The sequence below is a fragment of the Phodopus roborovskii genome, unplaced genomic scaffold (assembly GCF_943737965.1).
Source record: "Phodopus roborovskii unplaced genomic scaffold, PHOROB, whole genome shotgun sequence".
Classification (NCBI taxonomy): Eukaryota; Metazoa; Chordata; class Mammalia; order Rodentia; family Cricetidae; genus Phodopus; species Phodopus roborovskii.
The window spans coordinates 11,486,263-11,499,421 of NW_026126636.1; the positions used below are offsets into that span (position 1 = coordinate 11,486,263).

The 13,159-nt window shown below is 54.6% G+C and overlaps 2 protein-coding genes across 2 annotated transcripts in view; both read right to left on the reverse strand.

Annotated features, from left to right (window-relative positions):
• Bbc3 (BCL2 binding component 3) overlaps nucleotides 1-13,159 on the reverse strand; it is a 256,886-nt gene that overhangs the window by 146,639 nt on the left and 97,088 nt on the right. The gene's annotated exons all lie outside the window — the stretch shown is intronic.
• The window catches only part of Zc3h4 (zinc finger CCCH-type containing 4), a 32,455-nt gene continuing 20,646 nt past the window's right edge, over nucleotides 1,351-13,159 (reverse strand). Inside the window, exons 6-14 of the mRNA XM_051206933.1 lie at nucleotides 13,050-13,146; nucleotides 12,814-12,953; nucleotides 11,896-12,006; nucleotides 10,230-10,341; nucleotides 9,771-9,880; nucleotides 7,523-7,881; nucleotides 6,993-7,372; nucleotides 4,111-4,359; nucleotides 1,351-3,184 (exon numbers count right to left, since the gene is read on the reverse strand). Coding sequence (XP_051062890.1) covers nucleotides 1,695-3,184; nucleotides 4,111-4,359; nucleotides 6,993-7,372; nucleotides 7,523-7,881; nucleotides 9,771-9,880; nucleotides 10,230-10,341; nucleotides 11,896-12,006; nucleotides 12,814-12,953; nucleotides 13,050-13,146 — 3,048 coding nt within the window. The 3' untranslated portion in view covers nucleotides 1,351-1,694. The remainder of the gene's footprint in view (nucleotides 3,185-4,110; nucleotides 4,360-6,992; nucleotides 7,373-7,522; nucleotides 7,882-9,770; nucleotides 9,881-10,229; nucleotides 10,342-11,895; nucleotides 12,007-12,813; nucleotides 12,954-13,049; nucleotides 13,147-13,159) is intronic.

Here is a 13,159-nt window from a genome sequence, read left to right on the forward strand (position 1 = left end):
GCCTGGCTTTCACGAGAGACTTTTCAAAGGGGTGGGGGGGGGGCGGGGATCCGAACACTGCCACACTGTACTCTTCCTACCCTACACTTACTGTGGCTCCAGTCTCGGAGGCCAAGGCTGGAGTCCAAAGACAAATCTCATTGATGATTGTTTAAGAAAACAAAACAAAATATATATATATATAAAAAAACAACACAAAGACAAACCAACAACCTGATCTTGGTGCACTCACCCCACAGGGTAACACCCCGTGGGGCACAAGCCCCTCCCACCCTGGCTTCAGGCCCCAAACTGTTTTGAAGGGATTTCTCTTTGGGTTGTGGAGGGTATGGGGTGGTGGCAGACAGGGGATGTGGGAGCCCGTCTTCCCCTGAGGCGGAGGGGATCCACTGGCTACGTGTCAGGTCTCCTTATCATCAAAGAGCAGCTGGGCCAAGAGACCCAAGGCAGGAAAGGCAGGTTGCAAGAAAAGCAGACCTCTGGGGCCCGGCGAGTGACCCAGAGGCAGAAAGGTCTGTAGGTCTTACCAAGTTCCCTGATCCAATCTTGGGGACGTGGTCACAGAAGTGTCCCTTGGGGCTCTGGACAAGGTCAGCTCTAAAGTGGCTAGGGGGGAGGCTGTGGAAGTGCCTCCACTGACTGGGATCTGGCAGATGCCTTAGGCCTCCCCACCCACCCCAAGGTGCCTTTCCTAGAAAGGACCAACACACCACTTTGGCCCCAGCTCGACTCCTGCTGTTTCCTCAGGCCCCCTTTTGGGAAGCACCCAGTAATCCAACACGGCACCAGACCGGTGCGGCCCTGCTTCTGTCAGCTTGGGAGGGACAAGCAAACACTATCTGGTACTCTACAGATAACACGGCTAAGGCGCAGGAAAGCAGCGAGCAGACACACTTTGCCAGGGCCACCCTAGACCTCCCTCCTCAGGAGTCTGGCAGGCGGCCACACCACGGATCCTTGAGCTGTCTCGAGGGTCAGGCCAGTGGCACTGGACAGGTAATACTGAGGGAGAATGTTCTGAGGGGCTGCCCCACCCCTCGTAGGCCTGCGAGTGTCTCCCCGTCTCCTGGAGGGCTGGCTAGAGGGGTCACTTTCAGGACACACCCTGGATGGGGAAAGTGGGGTGCACGGCCCAGGCAGGTTGGGGCCAGGGCTGCCAGGACCTTTTTCTCCTTTGGACACTCTCTCACTTCACTGTTGTTTCGTCCTGACGCGGGCTGTCACAGGCTGCACGCGGAAGAGAGGACAGTTCACCCTGGGGCTCAGGAGCTCCTGCACCAGCTCCCTCCCTCCCTCCCTCCCTCCCTTCCTTCCTTCCTGCCACATGCTGTGGCTCTGTCCCTCCCAGCAGCGCGGGGTGAGTGAGCGACGAGTGGCTTTTAGTGCCTTCCCAGACACTTACAACTTCCCTTAGTTCTGGGGAAGCCCCAGGCTGGGTACTTGCCACGGTCCAAGGCAGGTACAAGCTGCTCACTGGGCAGAGGGAGCCCAGGAGCCTGCAGCACTGACCAGAACCCAAGATGGTTAGATACAATTTATGACTCAAAGAAAGTACTACTTAAAAATGAAAAAAAGGGAAGAAAATGTAAAGAAAGAACACCCTGCCTGTCCCCCACCCATTAACTCTGGTTGCTGCCCTTAAATGTCACCCTGGAAGGGTGGTGGAGTGGAGGGAGTACTGGCCCCCATAGACACTACTGGCAAAAGGGGGAGGCTGTGGGGTCAAAGCCTTTAAAAACGTCCTTTAGGGACCCCGCATCCTGCTCACCCTCACGGGCAGGGCTGTTGCCAGCAAATGGGCTTCCTGTCCCTGTTTTGGTGGCTGGCTTCACAGTCCCAAAGAGGGTGGGCACTGGCAGGTTGTGCACACCAGGTTGGGGTGTGGCCCCCTCAGGGGGCGGGGTGGACGAGGCAGCTGTGGGGGCTGCAGTGGCCTTGGGCCGGGGCCTGTTGTAGCTATTGTATCTGTCTGTGGCTGTGGCGCCGTCTGCACTGACCTTCCCTGTCTCTGGCTGCTCCAGGGCAGACTTGCGGACAAATGGGGGCTCTTTTGCCTTGGAGGCTGAGCTCTTGCCATTGCCCTCAGGACCCTTGGGCTGAGCACTGGTGTCGGAGGCTGGCTCTGCAGCTTTGCCACCCGCATTGGGAGTCCTTGGGTCATACAAGCTGATGCCACTCAGCACACTGCTCTGCCCACTGCTGCTGCCCTGGCCCAGGCCACCAGCTGCCAGCACTCGGGGGTCGTAGGGAGCCGTGGCTGGTGGGGATGAGTCTCCACTTGGGCTGGCAGCAGGAGGTGATGCTTCGCTGGAAGAGGGCTTGGCTGCACGGGACGTTGCCGCAGGATCTGCTGACTTCTGTAACCTGGGGTCGGTAGGGGTCTTCCGCACCCTGGGGTCACTGGGTTTGTCACTCTGGCCAGGGGTGTTGACGTTGACGGTCTTGAGGATTCGAGAGAGGAGTTCAAAGTCAGGCAGGTTAGAGCCAGGGGTGCTGGGATCTGAGGAGCCTGGACGCTGCCGGGTGTTGGGAGGTCCAGGAGGTGTGGAGCGGTGCAGCCTGGGATCCAGGGCAGGTAGGGACTGCAGGGCAGCAGGCACTGGGGGGACGTCCTGCTTGGGGATGGGCAGGGGGATCAGGTCCTCAGGGTTCCAGAGCACAGTGCGGGCGAAGCTGGGCTTGCTCAGCGTCACGTCCTTCTTGATGTGGCTGAACTGTTGCAGCTGCGAGCGAGGGTCCCGCAGTGGGTGCCCAGGCAGGGGCTCCAGGGGAATGTTCACGGCCTTCTCCCGCAAGGCCCGCTCCCCTTCCTCCTCTTCTGCAGGGGTCTGTCCTTTTGAACTGCTGGGGCCTGCAGGGCTGCAATGGAGGCTGCCTTCAGCTTTGGAGGTGGGCAGGGCACGGGCCAGCCGAGGGTCAGAGGGCCCTGACTCCCCTGGGCCAGTGCCTGCTGAAGTCTCTGCATGGCGGCTGAGTCTGGGGTCACGGCTGAGGCGGGGGTCAGCCAGCCGGCCTCCTGTGGGGTGTCCCTTCTGCAGGCGTGGGTCCCCCAGCCCACTGCTGCTTGGCTCCCCAACTGAAGTCTGGGGTCGGCTTGACGTCTGTTGCCTCAAGGTCTTGAGGATGGATGTGACACTGCTTCCCCCCTCATCCTCGTCACTTGAGTACCAGTTTCCGGTGTCACCTGAGAGAGAGCAGAGCAATGGGAGGCATGAATGGCCTCGTGGATCCCTGGGTGCCTCTGGTGTGTGGTTCTGTGCTTTATTTAGTTAGCATCTCCTATGGCCCCAGCTGGGAGCCAGGGGTGCACAACCTGGCTCTGGGGGTTGATATCGCCGCCGTGGCTTCTCTCTCAGGCCAGTACCATTCCTGGTGGGTGGTCTGACCTGAATAATTCACACAACCACCCCAGGAGGTCCTGTCACCAACATACCCACTGGACAGATGAGGAAATGGAGGTAAGGTGCCATTAAGTCAGGGTGGGGCTGGGCAAGGTTTGGCCCAGACCAGCCCTAGTCACCTCCCTCTGGAGGTCTGGACAGGACAACAGCCATGCTGACAACTCACACACACATCCCAAGGGCCCCTCACAACAGTCAGGGTCAGGGAAGGGCAGGTACAACCACAAACAGAGCCCAGGAGGGAACCCTGAGTCACCGGGAGGAGCTGCCGACCTTGTCCCTCCTCTTGTTGACCCCACTGGTTTGCTTCAAGCTCCTGAGACCCTTAATCCATGTAGCCCCGAGGTGGATGCCACCAGGGTAACCACTCGAGCCTGTGACTACACCACTGGTGACCCGTAGCTCTATGGCTGGTTGGCCCATCTTTGGCTTTGTAGGGGTCAGGACGTGAGAGTGTCACTCAAGCTTCCTCAGGGAGGGCACTCTCTCTGCTAGGAACCAGCCCACCGCCCTCTTCTATTGAGTCAGGAGTCTCCTGAACCCAAGATGCAGAGGAACCCTGGCCTCCATTTCCTCAGCACGAGGCAGCAGCTCAGGACAGACCAGGACAGGCCTCCCTGCCAAGCTCCTTTCAGACACAGCACCCAGCCTAGGTGCCCCCCCTCGTCCCTGCACAGAGCCGGCTGGGCCCCTGCCGGGGGACACATGCCTTCCTCATTCTCCCGGTCCTGCTTGCTGCTCTCAGCCAGCCTCCTCGCTCTCTCCTCCTCCTGCTGCTTCTGCTGGATCCTCAGGTACAGGGCCCTCTGGGCCGAGGGCAGGAAGTCGGGGACACCGGCGCCCGCCTTCAGCCGGCCTGGGGGCCCTCCCTCGGGGAAGCTGTCGGGCTCCAGAGGGTGCTCTGGGAAGAGGGGCTCCCCAGGCTGCCCCGGCAGCTCTTCGTAGTGCCCGTAGTCCTCTGTGGCAGGGAAGAGGGGTTGTGTCGGGAAGGCCTCCGTTGGAAAAGCCAAGCCTGGTGGCAAGTGCGAGGATGAGGATGGCCACCCGTCCCTTCCTCCTCCCCAGGCCTGGGTGCCTTGAGAGTCCAGCAGGAGCCCACAGTGGGCCAGCTGACAGGCAAAGGATAAGGCGAAGGGAGGGCATGGTGGATGCTTATGGATAATGGATAGGCCACACCCCTCTCAGGCTAGGTAGCTGCGTCACAGGGCGCAGGCTTGGTTCACCATCTGCCCTGAGCAGCCTTGTGGTTTCTTGCAGGCATGTCCAACTGTTTGACACTGGGATGTGATGTTGTCATCTACCAAGTTCATGCTTCAGAAAGCACGTAATCAAAGTAAAAATAATCTCACACAAAAAGGTTCTGAAACTCTAACAAACCAGGACAGCTTTGAACTCACTGGGGTCCACTTGCCTCTGCCTCCCAAGTACTGGGAATGAAGGTGTGCGCCACCATGGCCAGCCTAGTCCTAACTCTTACTTAGGGTTGAGATTTTGTGTTATGTTGCTGCACACAGTGCCTAAGCTGCAGGTTGGACAAGCCTGTAAGAAAGAAAATCACTTTATCTCCCAGAAGCCGAGCCTGAAGAGAACAAAACTCACTAAACACCTCAGTCCAGTTCAGGGCACTCCCTCTACCCTCTAGGGGATTCTGCGCACCAGAGTTACTGAGCACATAGGCAGATGAACGCCAGGGCAAGGCAGCTTCTGTTCCTCACCAACCAGGCCTAATATATGCATTAGATACAACACACCCTCTCCCTTTGAGTCCCTGGATGTAGAATGGAGAGCCAGCGTGCCCAGGACAGAGTCTGCCAAGAGCCCACATGCGGCAATAACTCTTACCCAGATGAGGTAATACACTGAACATCAGAGAGGAGAGGAAGTCCATGCTGCCAAGAAAGCCCAGTTGGTATTTTAAATAGTTTAAACTGAAACACTGGGGACTGGAAACATGGTTCAGTGGGTTACTACCGCACAACCAGATCCCCAGCACAGACATAAAGCCAGGCAAGGCATGGCAAGGGCCTGTAATACTAGTGTGCTTGGGAAATAGACAGGCTATCCCTGAATCTAGCTAGGCAGACTAAGCTGAAATCGTAATCTCAAGTTCAAATGACTCTCAGCCTCAATATATGTAGTCGTTAACTGATGTGAACCTGGCTTACATACATGTACACACTGCTCATGTGCATCCCACATACACAAGCAAACACACATACACTACAAACTGCAGAACTGGTAAATATGCACACGTAGTGATCCGGGCCTGCTGACGGGGCCTGAATCCGGTCAGTACATCAACCTAAGTAGACCTAATTTCCGCTACCGCCACTGGAGCTGGGGATGCAGGCTGAGGCTCCACCTCCACCCAACACAAACTGTAAGAAGGGCCTCCTAGGTATGCAGAGCCCTCAGCAGCTCTGAGCTCTTCCGGGTGGCCCCTGGAACTGACACAACAAGCTCACTTTTACTGCAGAGACACCCACCATCAACAAGCCAACTAATGCACACCAGGCACGAGGACCTCCATCTCAGTGGCCTGCCCTTCCCAGCACCCTGAAGCCCTACCCCTTACCATGGGTCATGCATACACTATGGAAGCTCATCCCCAACAGACCAGCCTGAGCTTCAGTAAAGGTCTGCTCATGCCTGGACCCATTCTCCATGCTGCTTCATCCAGCCCTACACAGTACATACAGGTCACACTGGCTTTAAAGTGCCACGCCCAAAACATGTGACCAGTCTCTGTACGTTTGGTTGGTGATCTCTGCCACCATCTGGGCACATCTGCTGTAGGCAACTCTATGGAAGCCTCTAAATTTCCTCCACTGTCCCAGAACTCAAAGTGATCCTCCAGCCTCAGCCTCCTGAGTGCTGGGAAGCAGGGCCGCGCCCCTCCCCCCCAGCCCCCACTCCACTGTTCTGTAGAGCAGACAAGGCCACTATTGCCAGATGACACATTTTCCTTTATAACAGTCATGTCTGCTCTCCTCGGACAAGCTGGCCAGCTGTGGTACCTGGGCACCTTCTCAGAGAAGCCCCGGCTCCCGTCCCTGCTGGGGCCTTGGCTGTATCCCATTGTCCCATGGTATTTTTAACAATGGCGAATGCTGAAATGACTCCTGTCTGCATCACAAGGGCAGAGGACACTCGCTCTGAGCTCTGGACTGACTGGGGCAGGCCCCCTCCTTTGTGAGGCTGCAATGAATAATACCCTAGCGCCACCCACAACCTGTGGCCCTGACTGCTGGACACTGAGGTTGTCAACATCACAGGAAAGGGAGGAGGCACCTGTGCACTCACGGGGTCGACGGGGTCGGACAGGCAGGCACCACGCCCGGCACTACCCAAAGAGGGCCTCGCTAGGGCCCTGCACGAGCGCAGCTTCCTAAGGAGTGCTGCCCTGCTTGTGACTCATGCCAGACACTGTGAGCACAGCCAACCACAAACACAGCAGCCCTTCTGTCCCCACAGAGATGACTGCGATGGAATGCTGCTGTAAGACTCAATCGACCAAGGAAGAAAAGCTGCTTCTGCCCACCATCCCACCTTAGTGAGCCCAGCTCTGCAGCCCAGCTGGTGCCTACATACCTGCATCCCCAACGTGCCCCGGCTCCATTTCCAGGCCTTCTTGCTGTGGGTAGAAGTTCTCATAGAAGTTCTGGGCTGGAGGGATGGGAGGCATCATTCCCGAGTGTGGAGAGTCTCCAGGACCATAAGGCATCATCGGGGGGCCACCAGGACCCATGGGAGGGCCAGGGTTCATGCCAGGACCCATAGGCATGTCGGGATGCATGTCGGGGTGCATGTCAGGGTGCATGTCGGGATGCATGTCAGGGTGCATATCTGGGTGCATGTCGGGGTGCATGTCAGGGTGCATGTCAGGATGCATGGGTCCTCCCATTGGCCCTGGGGGTCCCATGTTGGGGCCAGGACCCATTGGCCCTGAGGGTCCACCAGGTCCAGGGAACCTAGAGGAGAAACCGATCCTTGTGAGGAAGCTGTTGAGGAAAGGTAGTGGCACCCAGCCCAGGACACCTGCAGTGCTCACTTGAAGCCTGAGGTCAAGAGCCCAGATAGGACGTGACAGCTTCAGACAAGGAAGGGCACAGGACACTCACCTCACGCCCAGCTTCTCAGCTAGCTGCCCTGTGGGCCGCACCACAATCTCAAACAGAGAGGGGATCTTCTTGTTGTACATGTCCTGCTGAAGCTGCTGTGGTGACAGTGGCTCATGTGTGGGAAGGGCCATTTGAGGCGGCCCAGGAGGTGGGGGAGGGGGTGGAGGTGGGGGAGGGGGGCCACCCTGCATGGGTCTGCCGTTAGGAGAGGTGGGAGCTGGGGGCCCAGGGGGCCGTGGAGGGGTGGGCAGGAGCCCCACGCCTGGAGGTGGCTTGGGCAAGGGGTTGATGCCCTGCTTCTTCAGCTCTTCCACCTCCTTCTCATCCTCAGCACCTGCTTCTGCATCATCAGCCAGCATCTGTGGGCAGCAAAGGAGGGCACAGAAGGCGTGAAGCACAAGCCTGCTGAAGGCCTTCCCAGCACAGGGATAGACTAACTGCATCTTCAGCTGGGCATGGTGGTTCACATTTGCAATCGTAGCACTGGGGATGCTGAGGCAGGAAGATCTCAAATTTGAAGGCAGCCTCCCTCGCTGCCATGCTCCCCATTTCATCGCCCACAGGCCGGCCCCCAATGCCCTAAGACAGATTCACCCAGCAAGGCTTCAAAACACATTGCACCTCGCCTGACCAATATCCTTCCTTAACAGACAGCTACCAGGCAGGACAGGCTTGGGGCTCAACCCTAACAAGTGTTGCCAGGTAACAAACCGGATCAAGCAGTCTTGCTGGCACCCACCTCAGCACCCTTAGAGACGCCCTCTAACACGGACATACCACCTTTCCTAGGCAGTCCTACAGCTAGCTGCTTCCTTACACGCGCCAAGCAGATAGTACCCATCTGCCTTTCACAACACAGACCCGAAGCCTAAGAAGGGAGTTTGAGTCTATTCCTAACCTGGTCTTCCAATCTGATCCCATCAACACGAGCATGCAAAACGGACATGAGAAAATGACTAGAGGACAGAACATAAACTACCCTACCCATCTGCCATTTCAGCACAGGTGTGTGTGGGGGGGGGAGCATCCAAATATCAGTCCCTTGCAGCCTCGCCATGCATGGCCTTCCTATAGGCAATGACCACTGCTAACAAGCTCTCATCCAACGTGATTTCCAGTGCCTAGCTGTGCCCCCAAACCTTCCAGTGGAGCTAATGCTACTATTCCAAAACATTTCCGAAAGTTTGTCACCTCTGCAAAAATGACAGTCACCACCAGGTGTAGTGACACACACCTTTAATTCCAGCACTCTGGACATAGAAGAAGGCTGATATCTATGGATATGAGGTAAGCCTGATCTACAGAGCCAGAGTGAGTTCCAGGACAGCCAGGGCTGTTACACAGAGAAACCTTGTTTCCAAGAACCAAAACAAAATTTACCTAGTGAAACTGGGAGTCTACACCAGCATATTTAGCACTGAAAAGAGTAGGAGGGAGGAATGGAGAGTCAGCCTGGGCCACATAGCAAAACTGCCAAAACAAGACAAAAAAGAAAGAAAAGGTACTAAAAACCTAAATATCACAGCCAGATACAGTGGTGCACACCTTTAATGCTAGCAAGGGCGTGAGTTCAAGGACGTCCTAAGCTACACAGTGAGCTCTAGGACAGACAGGGCGACATAAAGAGACCATGACTCAAAAAAAAAATAAAAAAAATATATAAATGGACTCCTCGCCTCACCAACCAAACCTTAAAAACTAAACAAAGCTATATATATATAAAACACTAAACCAACCCAAGGGGCAGGACTGGGCTCCTGCTGGAGTGTGTGAACACTGAACCTCCAGCAGGGGGCGTCCCTCAATCACACACTGCTGTGCCTTTCAAGGGCCACCGATTACACCCTGAAGTGACTGGAGGCCAAAGCAAGCATCCTCACTAATTGCTAATCTGTGGAAGAACCAGAGACACCAGGGTCAATGCCAAATGGCACCTGGTGTGAGATCCTGGTCACCCTCCCTTCTCTGTGTGAGTGCCTGTGACTACAAACGGACAATGACATTTCCACTCTCTGCACCTGTCTCTGCACAACACCAGAAGGTGACATCCTTTTCACTCACTGTCTCCTAGGGAAGGCAGTGGCTCAGGTCTGGGGTACCATACAGCATGGGTCCCACCCCTCCTCTAGGAAGGAACCCGGCTGTCCCCGGGATTCAACTGGGAACTCTGATCCTGTAGAGCCTGTGCCAACTGACGGTGCTGTCAGGTTCTTCTCAGCCCTGCACCCTGTGCCGCCCCGGACAGTACCTTATCTAGGAGCTCTCGTGTCTCCTCGGTCAGCGGGTCATGGGAGAACATGCAGTCATCACCATTGATGCAGTTCCCAGTGGTGTGATACAACTTACAGGGAAAGTCGCGTTCATGGCTAATTAAGGCAAACGCTTCCTCTCAGAACCCACCCCAAAGCTCGAGCAACCTCCTGTATTTGGAGGGGAGGTGACGCTCAGGATTGTGCAGGGGCTGGCTGGCAGCTGCCCCAAGGCCTCCTCCAGAGCAAGTTCTAGCCTCCAGAGGTGATCTCAGAAAAGGGCCCTCCAACTCCGACAGAAGAGGGGACGGTAAAGGATGTGTGTGGGCTTCCTCGGGTGCATGTGGACAGCTCGGGCAGTGGGCACAAGGGGCAGAAGGGAGGCAGCACAGTGAGACCCCCAGGAGGAGGAGTACAGGGCACACAGTACAGACAGACAAACAGACGGCAAAGGATATCATGCATGTAGGGGCAGTTCTCAGCCCGAGCACAGAACCCCGTGATGTAAAACTTGCACAGCTCTCGCTTCTTCGGAAGTTCAATGTCATGGCTGAAATTGCAGTGGTCTCCCTGGAAGAGAGGCAGGGACAATGAGGGTCGGGAAAGTGAGTTCTGTTTCACTTGTGTCTACAGAAGGACCACACACAAGAACACATCCCCTAGGGAAAAGCAGCCTTCCAAATGCTGCTTCCCAACCTGCGGCCCGGCCTGCCCTAGGCCCTTCTGCTCAGGCCCAAATGTGGTCACTACTGTTTTTTCCTAACATTCTTACCTTCCTCTCCCGTCTACTCTGTTCCATACCATCTGCTGTCGCAACAAGAACGCATCACCTAAGCCAGTCCTATGTATTGTCCTTCCTAATTGAACCCTGATTTTGTTTGAGGAAGACTGCCTGGCTAGACATACTCCATTTCCCAACTTCGCTTATTTATTTAGCCAACAAAGCACAGTAAAAGCTTCTAGCCAGGTTATTTCCTTCTTGAATTAAAACAGATTTTTATTTTTTGAGATAAGATCTCACTATGTCTATAAATTGGCAATGTAGACCAAGCTGGCCTCAAACTCTATAGAGATCAGCCTGCCTCTGCCTCTCGGATACTGAGATTAAAGGCTTGTGCCACCACCATCCACCAAATGCCACATGTTTAAGTATGAAGGAGTCAGAGACCCCAGAGGGCCACACCACTGCAGTGGTCATTAACTCCCCGACTGACTCTTTGTTAATTGACAAACATGTATGTGTTGAAATCAGTAGTTAAAACTGAGAGTGTAAGGCTTATTTAATACACAACCTATCTGCTTGAATACCTATTTCTTCCTGCTTCCTGTAGGAGCAGTGACCCTCAGGTGTATATACCACCTGCTTGCTTCTGCCTTTGTATCACAGTCACAAGCCATCTGTTCTAAGTGGCCACACTTGTCTCTTGCACAACTCTGAAGTCCCGGCTGGTTCTGCCTGGAGTCTTTAATAATCCCTTTCCAGGCCCACTCCTTTTATACCAGCACCCAGGAGGCAGAGGCAGGAGGATCTCTGTGAGTTCTTTTTTGTTGTTATTACATGCGCACAGCAAATTTTTTTTATTAGGAAGTCTTTTTTACATATCTATCCCAGTTCCCTCTTCCTCCTCTCTCCCTCAACCCCCATCCCCTCCCCAGGGGTGAGGTCTTCCATGGGGGATCATCAATGTATCATTTGGGACAGTGCCTTGGCTCTCCCATGGGATCTCTGTGAGTTCTACGACAGCTTGGTCTATAGAGTGGGTTCCAGGATAGCCAGGGCTATACAGGGAAACCCTGTCTTAAAAAAAAAAAAAGAAAGAAAGAAAAACAATTCCTCTCCAACCCTGAATTTACAACATAACTACAACAGGTTAACCCTTATAGATTCGTTTGAGACTGGATGAAAAATTCTACCAAAAAAGCATCCCCAAGTCTCAAACTCTCAACCAACACATCATCTTGTTTGCTCTGAGTTGTCTTCTAAGAAATGAGCTAAGACTTCCAGGCTGCCGAGGTGTCTCTTGGCACCCAGTAGGGCAGGCCATCCACAACCCTTCCCCTCCCCAACAGTATGCACTGTGGCAGCCTATCCATGTGGGTCACATGTCCTTGGGGTCTGCTTACCCACGTGCATCGTCCCTCTACGAAGTACTTGCAGATGACTTTGCCTTTCTTGTCAGACTGCTGGTGGGGTTTGTCATGATCGCTCCGCCGGTAGCTTCCACCACCACCATCCTGTGAGTAATGGGGGGGGGGGGGGGATACATTAAGTGTACGAGAGAACAGGACTCGTGTAGGCAGCTCCAGTCACACCACATGCAATGCAGAACTCAAACTGAAAAAAACTCGAGCTCCATGTGCTATGTAGGGACATACCCATCTTGGAGGGGGCAGCCAAGCCATTCTGGTTACTCTCCGGGAACTTTGGGGTGCATCACTTAGAACCTTTCCACCTTAGAACTCAACAAGATGGCTGCAAGCACTGCTGAAATGTGGTTTTAAACAGAGGGTTGTACCAACAGGGCATCCCTCTGGAGAGCTGTAAACACTGATCAGTCCCTCGGTCAAGGACTGAGGGAAACAGGTCAGGGTCAGCCTTCACAGAATGGATCATTAGAATACAACAACAACAAAAAAATCTCCAAAGTAGCCTTGGTCAAAACATCAGATCACTGGGACTGGAGAGACAGCTTACTGATTAAAAGCAGTTAAGAACTGGCTGTTAAGAAGATCTGAGTTCAAGGCCAGCCTAGTCTACGAAATGAGTTCCAGGTCATCCAGACTACACAGAAAAACCCTAACTTGAAAAGACAAAACAACCTAACCAAAACAGACCAAAAAAAAAAAAAAAAAACCAAACAACCCTTTGGCTACTCTTCCAGAAGACCTGGGTTCCATTCCAATTACCACAATGCCCTTGTCTGGCCTCGGGAGGTGCCAGGCACACACTTGTTGCATAGATACAGGCATCCAGGCAAATCATCCATACACAGAAAAATAAATTTAAAAACAAAGTGCAATCAGATCACAGAATGTACTCACGCCCATGTCATCATCGTAGAAGTCTTCATCATCGTTCATCCCGCCTTTGCTCATTCCCCCTCTGCTGCCTCGACCTCGACCCCGGCCCATCCCTTTCCCTCGACCTCCTCTGGCTCCCCGGCCTCGGCCTCGACTTAACCCTGTGGAGAAGGGAAGGAGAGTGGGTTTTACTTCCCACGCTACGTCCAGCAGCTGCTGAAGGTCAGCTAGCCTGTCCCCACAGAGCCCTAACCCACCTCGGCCTCGGCTGTCCTTGGACCTTCGGTACTGGTTCAGCTCCTTGGAGTAATCATCGTAATCATCATCTCCCATGGGCTCCTCACTTTCTCCATACTGGATTCAAGAG